The 24,536-nt window shown below is 33.7% G+C and overlaps 1 protein-coding gene and 1 long non-coding RNA gene across 2 annotated transcripts in view; one reads left to right on the forward strand and one right to left on the reverse strand.

Moving 5' to 3' along the window:
* Positions 1–3,042: 3,042 nt before the first annotated feature.
* The window catches only part of LOC127711450 (uncharacterized), a 344,411-nt gene continuing 322,917 nt past the window's right edge, over positions 3,043–24,536 (forward strand). The window contains exon 1 of the long non-coding RNA XR_007986708.1: positions 3,043–3,340. This is a non-coding gene — a long non-coding RNA (uncharacterized LOC127711450). The remainder of the gene's footprint in view (positions 3,341–24,536) is intronic.
* Positions 17,115–24,434, reverse strand: LOC127711147 (uncharacterized). Its single transcript, XM_052217101.1, has 2 exons — positions 24,246–24,434; positions 17,115–20,053 (listed from the first exon to the last, which is right to left on the reverse strand). The coding sequence occupies exon 2, from the start codon at positions 20,012–20,014 to the stop codon at positions 17,381–17,383; it is 2,634 nt and encodes an 877-aa protein (XP_052073061.1). The 5' UTR covers positions 20,015–20,053; positions 24,246–24,434; the 3' UTR covers positions 17,115–17,380.

A 24,536-nucleotide genomic window follows, 5' to 3' on the forward strand; every position in this document is an offset into this window, starting at 1 on the left:
TCTCTGATTTCTGAAATAAAACTGAGCTCACCTAAAACAAGAATTTGGGGAGTGGGAATTGATCCACATGCAAGAATTTTCATTTATGTCATAGTAAGGGGATACATTCACACCCTGCTCAACTTGTATGTCGATCTGATCAACACACTGTGCATTACCATTTGATTGACTTATGATTACAGATTCTTAGTGATTGCAGAAGTTGTATCATATGCATTGAGAATATGTCAATGATTTTTATACGCCCGTTTACGGGACGTATTATGGTATACCGTTGACCGTCTGTCCGTCCGTCCGTCCGTCCGTCCGTCGTCAACATGTCGGACATTAACTTAAAAAAGCCTTAATCAATATACATGAAACTTTGGTGAATAGTTTATATCTATTGACGTGAGCTCCCTTTTGTTTTTTATAAATTTCAGATTTACCATTTCCGAGTTTTGGGGTTTTATTCATTAAAAAAGGGGGGATTTTCCAGTTTTCCGACAATAACTCAAGAATGCTTTCACCAACTTGCAAGAAATTTTTGTGAATTATTTATATCTATTGACATGAGCTCCCTTTTGGATTTTTATAAATTTTAGATTTAATGTTTCCAAGTTGCAGGGTTTTATTCATAAACAAAAAGGGATTTTCCAGTTTTCGGACAATAACTAAAAAATGCTTTCAGCAGTTCTCATGAAACTTTGGTGAATTGTTTACAGGGGCAGATCGAGGATTTTGGAAAGGGGGCATAGTATTAAAAAAATTTTGGACTTTTTTTGGCTAAAAAACATAAAATAAGTGTAAAATGCATTTTATAGTTAAAGTGTAGGGGTTGGACATTTTTGGTGCCGTATTCTCTCCATTAATTGTCTATTATAAAATGATTGGATGGATCCAAAGCTATGTACTAATTAATATATTTGATGTGGGATTTGTCAGTAAAAAATGGACATGGAAAATTCTCGTTTGTTGTATGGTTAGTTAGCATAACCTCACAGATTTCTTGTTGTAAACAAGATATACGGCTATTCAATGAAATTTACAATACAACCGACACGAAGAAAGACAAACAAGCAATTTTTATCCAAATGTTTGGTTGAAATGTTTCAACCAACAAGGGAAGTGAGGGGTTCCAAATCAACCAAAGGCTACGAATGAGTAGGAAATGACAATGAAGTTGTGAATGACGGTCGACGCATGGAGACATATAGGCCACACCCAGCAGGCAGGTTGCAGTCGGGCCTTGAAAAAAGTATTCAGTATATCAGTTCTGCGAAACAGACATTCTGGTCAGATATGGGATTCACATGCAACCCCCAAAAAAAAATTACGCCCGTTTTTTATTCATCATGTTCATTTAGTGCTAAATAATTTTGTTGAAAATTTTTTTTTCTAATAGCAAAAAAGTGGACAAGATTATTGTTTTCAATCCAGATATGGCCAGAATTTTTGTTTAAGGCAAAAATCAGGGTCAGAATTTTTTCTCTAAAATATCTCAGACTGCCCCCTCAAATCAAATGGTCCGTACCTTAGACTTTAAAACTATATCTAGAGCTTACTGACTGGGGATCAATATTCAGCAATGTTATTAATGGGCTGGGGCGTGTGGGGTTAAACATGTTTTCGTAGGTAAATAATATTGCTGTGGAACTTTTTTTTTCATGAGAGTGTAATAGAGTATTACTTTCTGTTGGATGGAATTGTGAAATAAAAGTCAATACGTTCTTGCTCAATACTTTGTCGCTTTGAAGGCGTCATGCTTGTCATCCTCAGCCTAAGCAATGTGTTACTGTAATTTGAATTTCAAAACGACTGAGTGACGTTTTATTCGACGTACTGGTCAACTCCACCGTAGCGAATCACATGACTTTGACATAATCAATAATAAATTACAGTAAATACGAGCGAAAAATATCTTTATAAATAAAGAATTGTCACATAAAAATTAAATACACGGGAAATGGCAAAGTTCGCAAGTCTAGTCTGATTAATCATTTTACAAAAAAAAAAAAAAAAAAAAGTGCAAGCAAAGGGGGGGGTGTACGCCCTCTACGCCCCCCTCTGGATCGGCCACTGGTTTATATCTGTTGGTGTAAGCTCCCTTTAGAATTTTATAAATTTTACATTTTACATTTCTGAGTTATGGGGTTTTATTCATTAAAAAATGCTTTCAGCAGTTCTCATGAAACTTTGGTGAATTATTTATAGCTAATGATGTAATCTCCCTATTGATTTTCATAAATTTCAAATATGACATTGAGAAGAAATTAAACTTTATTTGTTTATAGTCTGACAACAGATTTACAAAGTATTGCACAACAGCACAGTGTATTGCACAACAGCACAGTGTATTGCACAACAGCAAGAAATCTTTAATTGAATATAAATTCAATTCATATAACCAATTTCAAGTTCTTTGACTACATTTTTTCAGAAACCTATAATATGTCAAATATTTAATTACAATCCAAATTCAGACCTGTATCAAGCTTGAATATTGTGTCCATTTTTGCCCCAACTGTTCAGGGTTGGACCTCTACGGGCGTATCCAGCTGCGCTCAGCGAAGCAGTTTATTATTGACTGCTGAGCCTGACATTTATCATCACTGAAGAACTTTTGAAATGGGTCAAGAAAAACAGCTAAATGAACTTTACTGGAAGATTGTGCATGAAAATGATGTTTGTGTCTGTGGTATCTATTCTGTTGAGTTTGTGTTTTATAATTAGGACACTGAAGAAATACTTTAATTCTGATTAGTTATCAATGTATTTGTAATATTGATATAATCATCTTATTGTGGCCTGATTGCCTACTGGTTAGTTTGTCTGCAGGATTTTTTTTTTTATTGTGAAGATAAAAAAAAAGAAGGTACTAAGGGGCAATACAATAAAAAAGCACATATTAAGAAGAACAGAAGCAATAGCCAAGAGTCAAATTAACAAATCACAACATCAAAAATCCAAAAATGAGCAATACAATCCCCTACTATTAATGTATTGGAAGACAAATTTCTACGCACTTACTGGACTTTGAACTCTCTAAATATATACTATTTTTATACGACCGCAAACAATTTTTGCGGTCGTATATTGGTATGACGTTGGCGTCGTCGTCGTCCGGCATCGTCATCGTCCGTAGACACATTGGTTTTCGCACAATAACTTTAGTTTAAGTGAATGGATCTCCATGAAATTTTACCATAAGGTTCAATACCACAAAAGGAAGGTTGGGATTGATTTTGGGGGTTATGGTACCAACAGTTAAGGAATTAGGGGCCAAAAATAAGCATTTTTGTAACTTCCAGACAATAACTTGTGTGTTAGTGTATGGATCGCTCTGACATTGTACCACAAGGTTCCATATCACAAAGGGAATGCTGGGATTGATTTTGGGGGTAATTGCCTCCAAATTTTAGGAATTAGGGGCCAAAAAAGGGGCAAAAACAAGCATTTTTCTAGTTTCATGACAATAACTTGTGTGTTAGTGTATGGATCTTTCTGAAATTGCACTACAAGGTTCCATATCACAAAGGGAAAGCTGGAATTGAGTTTGGGGGTAATTGCCCATAACGTTTAGGAATAAGGGGCCAAAAAGAGGCCAAAAATAAGCATTTTTCTAGTTTCCAGACAATAACTTGTTTTTAAGTGTATGGATCTCTCTGAAATTGTACTGCAAGGTACCATACCACAAAGGGAAGGCTGGGACTGATTTGGGGGGTAATTGCCTCGAAATTTTAGGAATTAGGAGCCAAAAAGGGGCAAAAAACAAGCATTTTTCTAGTTTCAGGACAATAACTTGTGTGTAAGTGTATGAATCTTTATGAAATTGTACTACAAGGTTCCATATCACAAAGGGAAAGCTGGGTTTGAGTTTTGGGGTTATTGCCCTAAACGTTTAGGAATTTGGGGCCAAAAAACAAGCATTTTTACAGTTTCCAAACAATAACTTGTGTTCAAGTGTATAGATCTCTCTGAAATTGAACTGCAAGGTACCATACCACAAAGGGAAGGCTGGGATTGAGTTTGGGGGTGATGAATCATAAGGGGGTTCAAAAAATTGGGGGGGGGGGGGTTTCCTTTTTTCTTTTTTTTCCTTATTTTCTTTTTTTTTTTCTTTAAAATTTTCCATTTTAAGTTGGTTATTTTTGATTTATAAATAAAAGCAAATAATAATGATATGGTTTGATTTCATCAAAAATTGAAATATTGGGGTTTTTTGATATGCTGAATCTAACCGTGTATTTAGATTCTTAATTTTTGTTCCCGTTTTCAAATTGGTCTACATTAAGATCCAAAGGGTCCAAAATTAAACTTAGTTTGATTTTAACAAAAATTGAAATCTTGTGGTTCTTTGATATGCTGAATCTAACCGTGTATGTATTTAGATTTTGGATATTGGACCATAATAGGTAAATTAAAAAATTTTAAGTTCTTAGACCACATTCATTCTGTGTCAGAAACCTATGTTGTGTCAAATATTTAATCACAATCCAAATTCAGAGCTGTATCAAGCTTGAATGTTGTGTCCATACTTGCCCAAATTGTTCAGGGTTCGACCTCTGCGGTCGTATCAAGCTGCGCCCAGCGGAGCATTTTATTGAAAATTCAAAACCTTAATAACAGCGTTAACTTATACAGGGAATCTGAAATACCCAAGCTATTGTATATACCTTAACAGAGACTCTGAACGGGTCCATGTATGCGCTCCATATTCTTAGCTACCTATGAATATAAAAATAAGACGATATGAATTATGTATTTTTATGTATACTATGTCCTGATAAGTTGTCCCACAGTTGAGTTATTACATTCACTGTACATTGCACCTGCCTTTACACAATTCTTCTAACAAGGTTTATTGTAATTAGAATCAAGGTCCTGCATTGTTTTTTTAGTCCCCTACCGACTTTAGGATTGCACTCCGTCCGTCTGTCTGTCTGTCTGTCTATTTGTCAGTCAATACCATAAGTAGAAGGTTGGGATTCATTTTGGGGGTAATTGTCCAAACCGTTCAGGAATTAGGGGCCAAAAAGGGTCTCAAACAAGCATTTTTTTAGTTTTCAGACAATAACTTGTGTTTAAGTGTATGGATGTCTCATAATTTGTACCACATTTTACAAAAAGAAAATTTCTTCAAAATTAATTTTTTTGGAAGGGGTAAAAAAAAAATTTTGTCACAACTTATTTTGCTAATTCTTTGTATATAGTCTGAAAACAGATTTACTAACTATTGCACGACAGCACAGTGTATTGCACAACAGCAAGAAATCTTCAATTGAATATAAATTCAAATCATACATTTGGATTCCGGACAATAACTTTAGTTTAAGTACCCGGTATATGGATCTCTATGAAATTTAATCAAAAGGTTCAATACCACATAAGGAAGGTTGGGATTGTTTTTGGGGGGTGATGGTCCCAACCTTTATCGGAATTAGGGGCCCAAAAGTGGCCAAAACAAGCATTTTTCTAGTTTCAGGACAATAACTTGTGTATAAGTATTTTGATTGCTCTGAAATTGTACCACAAGGTTCAATACCATAAGTTGAAGGTTGGGATTCATTTTGGGGGTAATTGCCCAAACCGTTCAGGAATTAGGGGCCAAAAAGGGTCTAAAACAAGCATTTTTCTAGTTTTCAGACAATAACTTGTGTTTAAGTGTATGGATGTCTTAATTTGTACCACATTTTACAAAAAGAAAATTTCTTCAAAATTATTTTTTTTGGAAGGGTTAAAAAAAAAAAATTTTTTGGGGGGGGCAATTTTTTTTCCCTCAAGATTTAAGAAATTGTCAATTTTCCAAAGAAAAAAATTGGGGGTCACAATTTATTTTGCTAATTCTTTGTATATAGTCTGAAAACAAATTTACTAAGTATTGCGCAACAGCAAAGTGTATTGCACAACAGCAAGAAATCTTCAATTGAATATAAATTCAAATCATACAACCAATTTCAAGTTCTTTGACACATTTATTCTGTGTCAGAAACCTATAATGTGTCAAATATTTAATTACAATCCAAATTCAGACCTGTATCAAGCTTGAATATTGTGTCCATTTTTGCCCCAACTGTTCAGGATTGGACCTCTGCGGTCGTATCCAGCTGTGCTCGGCGAAGCAGTTTATTTCTTCATGCTTGAGGATATTGATTTGATATTTGGTGTATTGTTTTATCATGACAAGTTACAGATCAAGTTCAAATTTTGTTCCGGTCTGATGATTTTGTGCAGAGTTATAGTCCTTTGACTTAGAAAATTCACTAAAATAATCAGTTTTCCGCCCTTTTTTTTGTCATGCTTGAAGATATTGATTTGAAAATTGGTATATAGTTTTATCATGACAAGTTACAGATCAAGACCGAATTTTGTTCCGGTCTGATAATATTGTGCAGAGTTATGGTCCTTGGACTTAGAAAATTCACTTAAATAATCAGTTTTCAACACTTTTTCGTCATGCTTGAAGATATTTGTTATATAGTTTACACCATGACAAGTTATAGATCAAGTTAGAATTTTATTCCAATACACTGAATTTTTAACCGGTAGTGGACTATGTATTGCCATTCAATACTCACAGAATGCTTGTTAATATATAGATGTTCAAGAGAGTAAAATGTTTTTTGTTCATTTATGTTTTGAAGAGTTGTGCACTTCCATGTGTTCTACTTGCCCAACTCCAACAAGTGACATGTATTATGTCTACATGAAACCACTGGACTGATAGATCCTGATATGCATTTATGCATGCGAGAGATATTCTGGTTTCTTGCGCTTTCCCTTTGTTATAGCTTTAAACTTGTACGTTTTGGACAATCACATGCCCAGCACCCACCTTGTCATTGAATTTGTTCTTTTATTGTTGTGGTATTTACAGGAAGCTTGGTACATTGTCAGATTGTAATTTGCAGGTTTACATGTGAGTAGGATGTTCTGATTCATTGAGTTTCCAAACGAAATTTTATCCTGTTCAAAATTCACATTGTCATCAAAAATTTCTTATCCTGTTACATAGTTTATCATATCTCTATGAGACTAACTAAATAAACATATATGCATTTGGGTAGAATGCTCTGTTCAATTGAATTTTCAAAAAACACTAGTGGTGGGACACTCATAGCGAAGATTTGTAGTTCTATGCTATTGCAGCTTATTCCCTTATACATGTAGGTACAGTAATATACGGAACTTCTCTCGGCATTAATATGACTTCATTAATGAGATTTTTCGTAGATTAAATGCTTCACTATTTTACAAAGTAACTCATTGTCGTTTCATTAAAGGAAACCAGTTTGACATTTCTGTAAAATTATCGTGTAGATGTCTGTGTGTTGAAATGCAGACCTTCAATGGCAGTTCAGGCTTGTGATGTTGAGAATTACTATTGGTCCTAATGTTTAATCATCTTCTTCAAAGGTTAAACAAATGTAAATTTATGTTAAACATTGAGAATTTTGTCAACATCGACGCAAAACAATTGTATAAAAAGCTTTAGTTTGTATATGATCTGTCCACACGTGTACTTAAGGTGATCTATTGTTGTTTTTACAATGTAAATCTTTCATATTAAACAAACCACATTACCAAACATTTTCAAATGATTTCTGTAAACATTCTTTAATCTTATTTAACCTATTAAGTCATGAAGTATTACAGATGGTTCGTTTTGATTACTTATTTAAATCGTTAATGAAGAAAACTAGTCTTGCCTTCGGTTAAGATATAATGTAAATGGTCTATTGTAGGGTATCTTGTAAACCTTTTCGAAAGAAGATTTGCATGGATGGGTTGGAGGTCATCTTTGTTTCCTCAGAATATTTATTAAAACAGGTTAGATAAACATAAGTTTAAGATGGCAAAACCGATAGCTTTGTAACGATTTTTTAGAAATTTTAAATCCTTGCCTTATTCATAACATCGCAACCATGTCGGTGATAAAATTATCTCCATATCATTGGAAAATTTAATCCCTTTTCTGAACAATTGAGTCTAAAGTAGTTTTGTTGCTCGGATGGATGCGTCTTCTATCCCAAATAAGTATGAGAAAAGGAATGTTTCTCTATGTAACAAGCGGGTTAAGTAGTTTGACAATTGCTGAAGAGAAACACGATACATGCATTCAAATTCTATAGAATAATGCACCCAATGGGGCATGGACAACTATGTAATGGGAAAATTATATATATTGGATCACCATTTGATGGTCTTTTTAAATTGCTTTGGTCATCTACAGAACGTTTGAAAATTTTTCAATGATTTGGGCCACTTAGATATTAATATATTGTGTTTAAGTACATTGTTGAGGTATAATGTAACTTTAGTAATTTTGTATGTCATCAAATGAAGGGTTACTTGCACCGGTGTTAATACAACGTTCTGTTATTTGGTCCAAAGATATTTGCTCTCCTACATAAAATTGCTGAATAATTGTAGGAATGTGTATCTTTAATGTAATAATTTCACTTAATCAAACAATACTCTGTTTTCTTTAAACATTAAATTATAATCTACATGAAAACCATTTCGAGCTTGAAAGTATCTTAAAGTACTATGAATTACGACTAATCCAAAAATCATACAAAACTCGAAACAAGTTTAACTGACTAATTTTTCATATTGAATATATAACATCTTGAACTAGATTTAAGTTCTTAATCATGTAAACAAAAGAACAAATGATAATAGATATATACCCGTAAAATAACGCCCACCTATCTTATGTTTAATTGTATAACTACGTTTTTATTTTTGACTCAGATAAGCATAAGCCATAATTATAAATTCAGTAGGAAGTTGTTGATAATATGACGTAAGGTTACATCTTATTGTTCATTTATTTTTTCAGATAAACGTCTTTGTATCCGTTTTTGTTTAATTCAATGGTTGTATGATACAACAGCTCATTCATAATGACGTCTCAATGTTTTGAACATGTCTGATTCATTTATCGTATTGACAAATTAGCATAATAGTATCCAGTCGTTACATTCATTATTTTTCGGATTGTTCAACATTTGAAAACAAATTTATTGTCATGAGTGTTATGCATTTAAAATCACTGCTTTCTTTAAGAAGTGTTTGGCCTATGCAGTCAACAAACAATGTTTGCTTCAACATGTGTGTAACCTTTTTTTTTTACTTAATATACATTTATTGCATATGTGTCAATACATCAAACAATTCGAGAACACTTAATTACAGAAGACAAAATGATTGGAAAGTCAAACCAGACCAGTGCTCTTATATTATAATCCATGCATCTCACTATATTAAGTGTCTTTTATTGAGATGCATGAACATGTACGTCAACCCGACGACACGAAATAAAATCAAGGGGTTAGCATATGGTCATCAACAATATGTCAAGCTCTACAATATGTCATGAGCAACACGATCTGCTTACCCTTTCGGAGAACCTGAGATCACCCCCGATTTTTGGTGGGGATCTTGTTGCTCAGTCTGGTTTTCTATGTTGTGTTTTGTATACTGTTGTTTGCCTTTTGGTTATTTTTCGTATTTTTGCCATGGCATTGTTAGTTTTTTTTTACTAATGAGTTTGAATGTCCATTTGTTATCTTTCGCCTCTTTATATCACCCAATCTAGAATGGTTTACGAATTTTCGTTTATAGTGTGATGCTTATATTGGAACCAATGTCATACGCAACGAATGTATGATTTAGAATGTAGGGATGCCTACTGAAAACATTTCAGGACCCGTGATTAACAGATCCTGATAATCGATTTTATAATTGAGTATTTGATACTCAACTTGTTTCCTTTGCATATAATATATGCACCATTTAAATTTCCGCTGCTAGCTGGAATTATGCATTTTTGGGCCAACATTGCCAGTTCTCACAAAAACCGATTCGTCACTGACTGATTTATTGAACACTTCGCTGATATTACATGCAAGACCTTAAAACACTGTATCTGATGCTGCTAAAAGTTCACGTTATGTATCTACAAAAAATAGCAGGAGCATCATCTAGCAACTGATAAAAAAAATGTCAATCCTTGGTTTAGCGAGTATTAACGATCAGGTTATATATCCTGCCAGCTTACATATCCTTGTGGATAAATTGTGTCAGAAGGTATCACTTGTATTATAAGTAATTGACAATGTAAATATATAATTTGACAAATAGATCATGTGCGAAGTACAAATTATCCTCAAATTTTGAATTGGATTAAAGCAGGATTATATACTGACGTATCGGCAGGAGGTTCCTAATCGGATTGGCGTCTTTAAAATCTATAGATTTGGACACAGTCACTTTACTTCAACCACAGTGCAAATCATTTTACTTTGTAATGAAAGATTATCAAGGATAATTAGTTAACACAGAAAGTTCTTACTGTTTTCTTTAATCCTTCAGTAAAAATTTTACCGTGGGAAAGTGTTCATAAAGGACCAATGTGTTCCCAAAACATTAATCTCGTCACCGTTTGCTTTTCTCTTGCATGTTGTCATTTAATAAATATGGCATTATTAGATGTTTATGAGGAAACCTCAATACCAACACAGAACCATATTATTTAAAAGTCAATAAGATACACTGTACATGCGGGTATCTTGTCTCATATTTTCCAGTATTCCGCTGCTTTTCCGTTAGTTTGGTATTCTAGTTTCTTTTTTTACCTATTCTGACATCGGACTCGGACTTCTTTTAACCTGAGTTTTACTGTGCGTATTACTATGTGTTTCTTTATTCTACATTGGCTAGAGGTATAGGGGGAGGGTTGAGATCTCACAAAACATGTTTAACCCCGCCGCATTTTTGCGCCTGTCCCAAGTCAGGAGCTTCTGGCCTTTGTTAGTCTTGTATGTTTTTTTAATTTTAGTTCATTTATATGTTTTGGAGTTTAGTGTGACGTCCATTTTTACTGAACTAGTACACAATTTTATATAGGGGCCAGCTGAGGACCACCTCCGGGTGCGGGATTTTCTCGCTGCGTTGAAGACCCATTGGTGGCCTTCGGCTGTTGTCTGCTCTTTGGTCGGGTTGTTGTCTCTTTGACATATTCCCCATTTCCATTCTCAATTGTATAGTGTATAAATTACCTGTTATCTCCGTCAAAGAATGTGATTGTGTGATATAGATTTATCCATGTCGATACATTCCTATGCAGATGTCTTTCCGCATTCTGGGAAAGTTTTGTTTTTAAGTTCATTTCTTAGAAACCAAAGAATTTACTTACTAGTATACATTTCGTATTGAGTTCAATCTTTTAAATATTCTTGACCTCCATTTTAAGTTCGTGTCATTTTGATCATTGTTTGCGTTTAGGCTATTTTTTCAGGAAGTCGCGTAGTATATAAAAATAAGGAGATGTGGTATGATTGCCAGTGAGACAACTATCCACCAAAGTTAAAAAAAAAGGATGAAAGTGGATGTAAGCAATTAAAGGCAACCGAACGGCCTCCAACAATGAGAAAAAAACCCATACCGTATAGTCGGCTATAAAAGGCCCCGATATGAAAAATATGAAACAATTCAATTGAGAAAACTAACGGCTTAATTTTTTTAACAAAACAATTTTACGAAAAAAACAAATATGAAGACATGAACCAACGACAACCAATGAACTACAGGCTCCTGACTTGGGACAGACACATAAAGAATGTGGCGGTGTTAAACATTAGCACTCAACCCTCCCCTAACCTGGGACAGTGGTGTTACAACACAACATAAGAACAAACTGTAACAAGAAATGATTGTAACAGGATGTTGTTACGAAGTCTCCCGAACAAAGTCCCAAGTATAAACCCCTACGGACTCTTTCTATTATTCATTTAATTCATCTTGCACAAAGTCCCCTTAAGTATGAACCCCTAAGGACTCCCCGTATTATTCATTCAATTCATCTTGCAGAAATTATATGGTCTGGGGCTGTGGGTCTTATCAATGCACAAGGTATAAGAACATTCTCACATGACAGGGGTGGGGATGACCCCCTGGGGACTTCTTTTATATTTCATTTAATGTATCTTTTCATGTCAAACCAGAAAATATATGGTTTAGGGTGGGGATCTTGATCACTAACAAGATATTTAAACATATTTAAAAGACAGGGGAAAGGAATGAACCCTGGTGACTAACCCTATATATCATTTAAATCATCTTGGTATAACAAAGCAGAACATATATGGTTTAGGGGTGGGGATCTCAACCACTTACAAGATATTTGAACATATTCAAATGACAGGGGGTGGGTATTACCCCTGGGGACTAACCCTGTATATATTTCAAATCATTTTGACATTAATGAACAGGGATATATATATATATATATATATATGTTTTAGGGGTGGGGATTTCGACTATTTGTAAGATATTAGAACATTCTCATATGGGAGGGGGTTGGGTAACCTACGGGGACTAACCTTATATTTCATTTGATTTATCATGTAAAACATTTTCAATTATACAGATTCTTCATTTTTTTTTTATTTTGTGTAAATTGAAAGAAAATGTTCAAGGTCAAAGGTCAAGGTCACGAATGACCATTGACCTTTTACTCTTGACGATGGCCATATGTTCCCAATGTCATAACTGAAGACCTCATGTGTCTATCACTTATTGTTCTCAAGTTATAATCATTTGTAAATAGGAATGATAAAATCCCATAGGGTTCTATAGTAAAACCCTCCCTTCTTTTGGTCCCTCAAAGTACCCCTTAATTGTCCCCAATGCACAAACAAAACCCTGATGGCCCCACTAGACATGGTAAGTAAATCTGACAAGTGGTTTTGGAGAACTGCTGCGGACAAGAGAAGAAGAAGAAGAAGAAACTTTGTTTGGGAGACTTTAAAAATCAGTTAAAAAGGGCTTAACTCATCAGATCGACACAAAGCAGAAAAATTTCTAACAAAAACACAGACCGGACGTATTTATACATCCCTAACAATAAAAAAGACACAAAGTACAGATCTGAGAGTACTGACAGCTAGTTCAAAGCCAATAACAACTAATTAAAAAAATCATGTATCTAAGACTAAAATATCAATCAGTACACATCCAACATCCAATGGATTTAGTGTAAAGACGTCATTAACAGTCAGAGAAAAACATGACCTTGTGCAATGCAAAAATTAGGCCAATGATGACATTTTATTATACTATTTCCCTTATGCAGTAGAGAAAATGTCTTTATCTTTATTTTTTTTTATCTTTTAAAACTTTTCCTATATTTTTTTAATATTCTAAGTGTGAATGTAGAACTCTACTCTGACGTGGGCTACGTATTTGTACACTCCACACAGCCAAACGGATGCCCCTCTTTAGCATTAGCTCTACTGTCAAGTAGGAGAAGTCCAGGTGACCATATTCAATACCGCAGTGAACTCTTAAGGTTCTAATACAAGTGAAATTTATATCGCCCTGAATACACTTGACAGATGGCTCGATGGACAACAAACATCCACAAATGATCTTATGTAGTACGTGTGGTGGCGGTCTTCTGCCATCTTTGATCACAAAATAGCAGACAATGATCGGTCTAGATTTATAATAAAAAGTAGCAAAATTTGAGGCAAAAATGCAATTCATTTGAAAGGGTATTCATTTCAATGAGGAAAAATCATGTGATTTCATCATATTATTATGACTGTTTGTACAAATATATATTGTTTATTGGTCCATCTTTGTATTAAGAGTAATACCACCATTGTTTCCCCTATACGTCTTTGTTAAATTAGCAATTTTCAAGAAATTGTGCAGAATTTATCTTTGTTTCAAATAAAGAAATACTTGGCATGAGTAAAGTTTTATCCTGTCCAGTACTACAGATAAAATTTTACATAACATTTCATCGCATATAAGACAATAACCATCACTGCAAGTTAACCAATCAAATTTTCACCTTTTTCCCCCGTTCACAAGCTTTAGTACCAATGTAACCTCCATATTTATTTTATAGAAACACCAAATAAAAAAAGAATGATGCTTTGAAACACAAAAGATATATGTCAATGAAATGCAGGACTAACTTCCTACAAATGTCAAAGTCAAGGGAATAATTTTTAGACCCTTTTTCGTATGAAACCGGATGTGACGGCGTACCATGATTTGGTAGTATTACACTTATTAAGAAAAGATATATGGCAGGGTTTTTCGTGATAAATGTCGGTCTTTTTCAAGTCAAACTTGAAAGAAATTATGATTATAAAAACCATCTGCAATACAGCAGGACAGCGGAAAGTGTATGTTTACGCGAAGAACGCAGTTTTCCAAATTTCAAGTTTTCTCTTTTTTCCAAAAATAACTGCTTTGAGCGATCTTATGTTAGTACAAATATTATTAATGAGGTCTTTTTTGTACATGTATATAAGTCGGAAAAAGGTCATATTGAATTAAATATTTATTAAAAATAGATCTTCTTTAGAGAGTTTAAAATTTAAAAACTAATCTTTGTGACTTTTAACGGTTCCATAAATCCTAACCTGTGGGAAAATAAACGACTAGCCAGCAATTAAAGATCTACGATTAATAAGAAGTGCCTGGGAGCTGCACCATATACCCTTCCTATTTAACAATTAAAAACGGTTGCAATAAGAGAAGTAAGCGGATTCATAGGTGCAAAGGGACATTTTTGTATGATCAAAGTCGCCTAAATTGTTCCAATTTATATTCTTATATAAGTCTTATTGTGCAGTCTTTCTGCAGTGTGTCATTCAAAGTACACATTTCAACTGAATTTATATTTCAATCAAATAAAGGTGTTTTATTGTAAATCACTGGTTAAAATACGTGAAATAGAAATGATGATGGGGTTGTTACAGTTTTGTTTCTATTAATCTGAACACGATTAACATATATTGTTCTGGTGTTTTGTATTTTTGTTTTTATTAATTTATTCTGTACGTGGAATAAACGAGTTTTACATCTGGTTTGTAATTTATTCTATATTTATACACGTTTTTCTGTGCATGGTTTTGTCGGATTTTTTGGTTAAACTGCAATATTGCATGACGGATGTCTTTTTGCATGACTGTATAAAGCCAGTACTGAACCTAACATACAAAATCCAATGAATTATGTCGCAAGATATAAACAAGTAAAAAATATACATCATATAAATAGTGACAATGTCGGGCAATTTATGACAGTATTTGTAAGCTCTCTTTGTCCAGTATAGTTTTATAATTTGTGGATATTACCCCGCAACTGTGTTCCTCAATGTACAGCTGTACAATATCTATGAAGATGTAATCTTTATATACGCATTCATAGTTTTATAAAGGTTTCATATAAATATCACATAATGTTACCATCTATATACATGAAGCTGTGATATTGTTAATTTATATGTAGATTCAAAACTTAATTTTGAAATTACCCTGCTGGTGAAATAAATACACTAAATTCTTTCTTTTATTTTTTGTAATTCGACCGTTTGAGGAATGTGTTCAGTTCAGTTAACTTATATTAAGACACTGCACATTTAGTCATGCTCTTATGAGACTGCTAATGACGTTTTTACACTGAATTTATGAGAGGTGTACTGAATGATATAATATTTTATTCTGGGAAACATGGTTTTATTTATATAGTCGAAATTGTGCTTTGAACTAGCTTTTATTACTTGCAAGTATAATCTTAGATCGGTACTTTGTGATCTTTGTATTTTTGTGCTCAAAGTAGCGATGGAATGAGTAAAGCCCCATCCGATTGGTTTTTACAGTTTGTTTTTGTGTTGTGTGCTGTTAGACCACTGTTCCAATTTAGGGCCAAAGTCAATCTAATTAAAATATAATACTCGGATTTCGTTATACTGCATACGTATGCAGTATAACGAAATCCGAGTTCTATATTTTAATTAGATTGGGCCAAAGTCCATCGCTGACAAACATGTTTAACACGGCTCTGTATGGGTCTGTCCCAAGCCAGGAGCCTGTAATCCAGTGGTTGTCGTTGGTTGCTGTCTACCTTAGTATTGTTCGTTCATGGCTGGGACTATTATACTATAGTAACAGCTATAGTTAGTATAATAGTCCCAGTTCATGGTTATCAGGCCTTTTGTTTTCTCGTTTGAATATTTAAACATTTGGTATGCCGGAGTCATTTATAGCTTACTATACACTTTAACTTTGTTTAAACCTGTTTATTTACTTTTGACCTTAATTATTTATCCCTTATAATTTTTATTAACTATGTATTTGCATTCAGATATCACAGATCAAATTTATTCATTCATTGTGTGTTAATTTACGTTTTTTGATTGAGTTAAGCCTTCCAATTGATATCTATTGTTTCAGAAAAGGGAGAAGGTTTGGTACCATTAAAACGTTTAATCCCGCTGCAAATGTTTGCACCTTCCCTAAGTCAGGAATCTGATGTTCAGTAGTTGTCGTTTGTTTATGTAGTTCATACGTGTTTCTCGTTTCTTGTTTTTATATAGATTAGACCGTTGGTTTTCCCGTTTGAATGGTTTTACACTAGTAATTTTTGGGGCCCTCTATAGCTTGCTGTTCGGCGTGAGCCAATGCTCCGTGTTGAAGGCCGTACTGTGACCTGTAATGGTTTACTTTTATAAATTGTTACTTGGATGGAGAGTTGTCTCATTGGCACTCATACCACATCTTCCTATATCTATGATACAGTATTGGTTTTGCTCACATTTATCTGTAGTTGCATTTTTTTCATCCTTGTCCTTTAGTCTCTGGAGATTGTTGTCTCGTAATAATACCACATCGACGGTATGGCGTATACAGTCAACGATTTGGCACAGTGACGATGTGATAAAGACAACCAGATGCAGATAAAAATAAAAGAACGTTGGGGTTAACCTGGGTTGCTGTCTCATTGACGTTTACCCAATATCTACTCGACTGTTTCAAATAGTCATAGTTGGTTCATGTTTGTCATATTTGTTTTTCGTAAATTGTTTTGTTATAAATTAAGCCGTTAGTTTTCTCAATTGAATTGATTCGTATTTTTCATGTCGGGGCCTTTTATAGCCGACTATACGGTATGGGTTTTTCTCATTGACGAAGGCCTTACGGTTGCCTATAATTGCTTACATACACTTTATTTGAACTTTGGTGGATAGTTGTCTCATTGGCAATCATACCTCATCTTCTTATTTTTATATATTTCATTTTTGGTTCTTTATACATATAAAAAGTAGAAAATATCTATTTTTAATGTTTGTATATTTAAATACAATTATTAAATAATTCAACACAACTTTCACATTATCACAAATACAGACAACAATTAAAGTATTAACAATCACAGTCATTTAGCACTTTCTACACGACAACAGTATGTAAAGAGCCCATTTTTCACATTTGTTTGAGATCAAATCTTGCACCTTTAGCCGAATGTTATATAAAAATTCGGTCCATCATGCAAAAGCAGTTAAAAAGAATTCATGATTGCACGTAATAATGGGTCAAACATAAGTTGATTGCATGTTGTGTAAACCCCCACAAAAAGGCGGCGCTTCAGAAGGTTCATTATCCACTGTGGTATAACCGTCCTCATCCTGATGTGAACGTCTGCTCTCGTCCAAATTTATTCCCATGTCTTTTATTTTATTTTCTATCTCGAGGGACTCTGAAAAACATGCTCTTTTCTGTTTACTATCCAATAAGAAATAGAAATTTTCTCTTCTTTTCGGTGGAGGCTGTCGAATACCATCGATATAGTTTAGCAAGTCGGCAGCTGACCACCTCGATAAGAGTTCATTCGGAACGGTTTTCGAAGGGTCTGATGGATCATATGAGAACGATCTGGGTTTACTGATTTGATGATTTCGGTGATTACTTGAGGTAGAAATTATGTTAATGTCATTCTGCAAATTTTGTTGGAAATGTGGATTAGATTGGATATTGTGTTGTTGCAAACGAAAGTTTGCATTGAAGTCTGTTCGAAGAGGCTCGGACATTTTTCTGTCATTTATATTTCTTGCAGGTAAAGCTGGAGGGTGATATTTATGCGGAAGCAACCCATTTAACCTCATTCTTAAAATTTCCTCATATTGCAGAAGATCATCTCCAGGAATAGTTTCATACACATGATCATCTTTATCATCCCTTCGTGGCGTGTGACATCCAGGCAATCGAGTTGTTGCATACGGGGAACAACCTGGCAGTTTTGTGGTTGCATATGGCGCACAACCTTCGAACACAATTTGATGTCGTTTATCTCTGGAATCAAATGAATGATTCATTTGAAATTTTTCTGAATGAATATCACGTGATCTTATCTCTGGCTCACTGAGTTGTCTTGAAAATTCTGGATAAGAAGCGGAATTGTTGAATCTGCAAAACTCTGCAGGAAATTCAAGAGTTTTATCAAACTCTGAACTATGAGGTAGAAATTGTCTATTTTGAAACGAAGGATCACTCCCCAAAGGTCGCCTCAAACATCTAACGGACACTTTCCCTTGTGACGACAAGGGGGCGGGTTGAAAGTTTTCACGAGATTGTTCACAATTTTCCTGTTGACTTACGCTTGTATTAACACCACTTTCATTTTCAATGTTTCTGACAGGTTTTCTTAAAACATCTGGCCTGTCTTTTCGCCATTGTACATGTCGCTTTAGTTTCCGAGATTTCATTTTGTTTTCCTGGTCCCTTTCAGCCTGTAAATCATGTATAATCTCAAACATTGAACGCGCGACTTTTGTGAGTTGATAATTGTTTATTTGTGCGGGGGAGAACCTGGTTGGAGTTTGATTGTCCGTTCGCTCTTGATGTGTCTGCACCGGTGGTCCTGTCTCCTCTGTAATTGATTTATTTTGTTGAGATTGTTCATTCAATTCATTTTGCACAAACGTTTCTGGTTTACGTGTAACAATTGCACTTGTACAGATGGGTTGTCCGTGGGGCGATGGATGACTGTCTGACATTGAAAAATAGTCTATTGGTAATTCCATTGGAGGAACAGGTCGATTGCTTTGTTTTTTCTTTCCCTGGACAAATATATTGTCTATATCGGCTTCGTTTGTCGGCAGGGAATCACTTTCGTATCCACTAGATATCGTTACAGGAGAAGATTCACACGAAAGTGCTTTGGACGGCATTTCTTTATCTGGAGTAATCACATTATCAAATGATGCAGACCGTGTCAGGTCAGAATTTCCAGTTGCACCACTAAGTTCTTCTTTGGAACATATCCTTCTTGGGCTTTTTGGTTTATTTCTAGTATTTAAGTCCAACTTCAGGCGAAATCTTGCACTTTTTGAGTCCCCTGGATTAAAAGCTGAAACATTTAGTATATTATTACGGCGATCCAAATCGTTTGTCAAATTAAGTGAGAGTGGAGTATTAGTAGCGCTACAACTTAAATTTAAATGATTATTATGGATCTCCTCCTGAGGATAAGCATTAAGAGGACTAAATCCCACACAGTGATCAGCTGTTCGGTTTAAACACCCATTTGTTATTTTCAATGCCGGATTATCACGCTGACATACTCTATTGTCGGGTAGATTTTTGTTCCTAGGACTTTGCTCAGAGCCATTATGGTTCACTAATTGATCAGTTAAATGACAATTTCTAATTATATCTCCAGATTGACGGGTCCTCCATGAGTTGCCAAACCCATAGTCCTTTGTCAGTGTGACATTAGATCTCTGATCCTTTTTTCTACGTTCATGCATCCTATCTCTATCACGATACGGCATATCAATGTTATCCAATCTGATACTGTTTAAATCATTAACACCATGCACACAGTTTTCCGAATTGTCAGACGATGTATTGTCCGAGACCGATCTACCGAGGCGACGTTTTCTAGCGATTTGATGCACACAGATAACCTCTCCAATGCGAAGTCCCAACTCGTTTTGATTCAGATGTTCATCACCAAGATTATGTTTGTGTCTATTTTCTTCACACGTTTCTTCGGTTGCTTTATCTGGACTATCGCGGTGACGTTTTTTAGATTTACGTCGTTTTGCAGAGAATGGTCCTGTATTGAAATAATGGTTTATATCCACGCGAGTTGATAATACTGCCGCTGATTTTGCTGGATATGATAGACATATAAAATCCTCAAAAGTTACATATAACAACCACATCTGATTTGTCAACTCCACGCTCTGATCTCGAAGATCATTCTGCAAAAAAAAAATTAAAAATAAACAGTCAGTTATACTTCCAAAACTAGCATGACGGGAAATAAAACATGTAAAAATTAGCCATTGTATATCGTTATAACGGTTTTTGGTGTGTCACGGTTTGTTTAATTTTGTTTGGGATTATTGTTTGTGTTGTTGTTGTTATTGTTGCTGTGTTTTCCTTCTTGAATATTTTTTTCTCAAAATATAGGCAATAAACATTTTGAACAAAAATAAATTGCTAGTCAATACTATGCAAGTACAATTCAAATTTCTTTTTACATTCTAATTGTCTCAGGTTCATCATTGGTAACTTTATTTTTAAAGTTGACTTAATACCCAATTCAACTTTGAACTATAACAATATAAAACACCAATAATGCATCTGAAACTACAGGATGTTCGGCCCAAGTTACATTATATCGAACTGTCATCTATCTAAACTCTACATGGTCAATATGTTTTATAGCAAAATCTCTTTTCTATAGTTACATCACATTGGAGGAGGAATGAAATTATATAAATCAAAACATGGGAAATTGAAAAATAAACTCTCCAGAATGTCTTTTAAAGGACATGCAAGTTAAAGACATGAATTAAGTAGTATGAATATTTAATACGTTATATGTTATTTATTTCACCTAAATTAAATAACTAATTTGCATTTTATAAAGTGTGACATTGAAAAATGGCCGTTGGATAACGCTTTGAAAAAGGATCGTCATTGTGTTGTTGTTCAGAAATGATTATTTAGAGATTCAACACCTTAGACTGATCAAAGAGGGATAGAAAGGACAGATAAATTATCATTTAAAATCCTGCTCACAATTTATTCGTTTTCCTTTTTTCATCACTGGAGTGTAACATGTAATTATTTTGGTATAAGTGGAGATTTGTTACGAAAGGAGTCCTAGTGAAAATGTTATATGTACTATAACTTGTACACAGCAATTCATCAAACCCGTTAATAAAACAGAATTAGAAAAGGAAAAAAAATTGTTTCTGTAGAGATGTATCGAAACAAATAATAAGTTGCTGTTTAAATCCCCCCTCCCCCCAAAAAAAGTTTGTAGAAATGTGTAAACACAAGGAAATCGTTGGAGTCATATATTTAATTTGGGAATTCAAAGAGTTAAAATATATTGTCAAAGATATCGAACATTGGAAATCACTGAAAAGTGTGTCGTTATTTAATAATAACCTATAATCGCTTACCTTTTACGACAGTATCGTTACTGATATTTCCATGATTACATATATTTGTTTTTAAATCATAAAATTAGTTTTTCTTTTTAAAACATGTTTTCTTCAAACAAAATCAATGTCGTGTTTGTAATGAATGTGTTTTCCATCAAAGAGAAAATGTGTGGTTTTGTTGATGACAGTACATATATATGATAAAGGCCGAGGAAGTGAATCCTGCAGTTTCTTAACAAAAGAACTAACATAGATCATTTTTCACACCTGATGAACTTGAATAAGGTATACAGATATAATTAACATTAACTATCACAAAGTTTGTCATCTTGTTGGGTCACAGCTTTATCATATCGACCACTTTACTGACATTAATGACCATAATTGATTTTTATAGCATTAAGTTTCACGGGTTTTCTGGTTTAGTCTATTTTTAACAACAATTATGTTTTATTTTCCATAAACATTGTAGAAAATGCACTTAAGTATTGCATGGTCGTTTCCACTTACGTCAAATTAATTACACAATATTTAGTTTAATCAACTAGTAAACGGATAAAGCCAATTGGACCAGAGTATGCCAAACTTGTTCCCCAGCTTTCGATTCTCGATGTACATGCATTCAGTTTTTTTTTTTATGCCCCCGCCGTAGCGGAGGGGGCATTAAGTTTTACCCTTGTCCGTCTGTACGTCCGTCCGTCCGTACGTACGTCCCAAAATTGGTTTCCGTTCTCTAACTTTAGTTTGCTACAACCAAATGTTGTGAAACTTATACATAATGCTTATTACCACAAAACACAGATCAAGTTTGAATTGTTTTATTTATTTTTATTTATTCGGCTTTAGAGAAGCTGGTAACTGTATGGTTTCGCTTTCCATAGACAATAACCATCAAACCAACAAACAACATCACAAAGAAAACGAAAAAAGTAACAAGATTTTTACCCCATATATAAACATAATAAATTAGTGTAATATTTACTGAATAGTCTTAAAATGTCTGTTTACTAAATATTTTTCTTGATTGATTTATATGATAAAATCGTGGAATTTTTATTTATTTTTTTCGTTTTCTTAGTTAGGTTTATTTAAGAATTGTTGTTGTTTGTATAAGTTACTTCTTTGTTATTAAAAATATTGATTGGTTGATTGATGTTTGCTTAACGTCCAGTTGAAAACATTTCACGCATATTCAGGGCGATCGTTAAAAAGAAGAGTCACCAAATATTTCATTATTCGTATAATATGCAACATGAGACCTTGCATCGAATTCATGCAAATAGTTTGTCTTTTTTTTTAACTTTTTATTGACAAACTAGTGTCATGTTCTAGTGCAATGTAACTTATCCATCTGTACAAACGTAATGTCAATAGAATAGCAGTCTCCACGGATACTAAATATAAGTTGTATACTGATTGTGGTATATCATATTGTATATAGATTGGAGGAACTGGGGGTATATTTTGGATTTACATTTGTACGCGACACAACTAGCCTATACAATGCTAGGAAAGTAACAAAGGAAACGTGCTTTAACTGTTTTCAAAACTAATTACTATCACAAAACCAATAGCAATAAACCCTGGAGTAAATTTCAATAATTTAGACAAAAACCACATATTTAAAGACTAAAAAATAGTCGTAAGCTCTTTGTGGTCTTATGGTCTTAAAGTTAAGAAGTGTTTGTTCATTGGAGAATCTTATAGATATCTGGGACTATAATACTAGTATAGTCCTAGAATAGATATACTCCTTCAATATTAAGAAAAGCGAGTTATAAAATTATGCAGCCCCACCGTTTCATATAGCTCCATTCTAAACAAATGACTATGTTATGAATGTCTGAAGAACAAAATCGCATTATTGACATATTATGTTACATTTTGAGTAATTATATAAAAAAAAAACGTATAAATAAAAAAGAATAATATGAACCAAAACCAACATTGTTTTAGAAATAAAGCTACATGTGTATTATATTGTTTTTCAGATAAAAATCCATTCATTTTGGTTAGAGACGCCCTTCGATGCAATATTCAAAACATGAATAAAGTTTTTGAATAATGTTTAGTTTTGAGTACACGATATAGATTCTTTAGTATTCAAATTCCATAAGATTTTACATGTTTTAGATTTTGATCCTGCGAGTGAAATAAATTAAGGGGAAAATTGTCTTACCTATTCATATTGTATTAGATACACATGCATTTGTGGCATTTGTCTTTTGACAGTTTTGCATCTGATAAATTACGTAAGGATTATTAGTTACAGTCAATCTTACTGATCCGTCCGCCTACAACTGAGTTTTATATGTGTATTCAAAATTTCAGTTCATCTCATTTATCAACAGTTTTACAAGTTCGTTAATAAATGATCTTCACTTGATCACAAATTTAAAAGGACTGAAATTGCTAGACTAAGTTCCTATCTACCCGATGTTATCTGTAAGAATTAGATGACCGAGGAAATTGATTTATGTTTTTAATAAAGTGGTCAGTGGCCTTCTAAGTGTTAATTTCAAATTAGATACCCATTAAGACTATACTATAGCATTTCCGTGATAGACCATTCATATTAGCGAATCTGGAAAACAGGGTATACAGCTAAAGAAATTTAATTAAATTGAGATTCAGTATAATGATTTATTTATATGAAAGTTGTAAAAATTAATTCCGCGCGTAACAAAAAGTCCATAAGACATTGAATATTAATGTTCGTATCTATATTTTACTTGCAAGAATCCTACCTTTACCATTTTATCATCATACTTTTCCGTGAGAAAAAAAAATGACTAAAGACGATTTTACCATTCTGATTTGGTTATTAAACTTGCAATTAAAAATTAAAATAGTAAAATGAATACACGTAAAAAAGTATTGTATTGTTATCATAAGAGTGAAAACACATCAAATATACCAGGCTTTTAAAGTTCCATAACTTCTCAACATCAACTGCAGAAATTGAATTAATATTTAAAATCAACAAAAAACTTACTTTTCCTATGGTTTGTAAATCCAAGCCATATCCAATAAGAATAAACAATCAAAACTAGTTATATGAAATATTCCAGGGATGTTTCAAATATATATTGTAAATAATAAATTTATAGTATTCCAGAGATAAATTGTTTCCTGCGTTATAGTCAGTGCATATCTTCAAACTACTATACACCTGAGATTTACCTGGCTAATGTTGTAACGGATGATTTCATTGGACTACTTAAGGTGATATAGCCAAATCTAATCACAATCGGTGGCGTCGAACCAAAACATCAGCACAAAACCT

Source organism: Mytilus californianus, unplaced genomic scaffold, assembly GCF_021869535.1.
Source record: "Mytilus californianus isolate M0D057914Y unplaced genomic scaffold, xbMytCali1.0.p SCAF_1, whole genome shotgun sequence".
Classification (NCBI taxonomy): Eukaryota; Metazoa; Mollusca; class Bivalvia; order Mytilida; family Mytilidae; genus Mytilus; species Mytilus californianus.

What these genes read in the sequence shown, in the direction of transcription:
- LOC127711147 (XM_052217101.1), bottom strand. Translation starts at nt 20,014, where the DNA reads ATGTGGTTGTTATATGTAACTTTTGAGGATTTTATATGTCTATCATAT.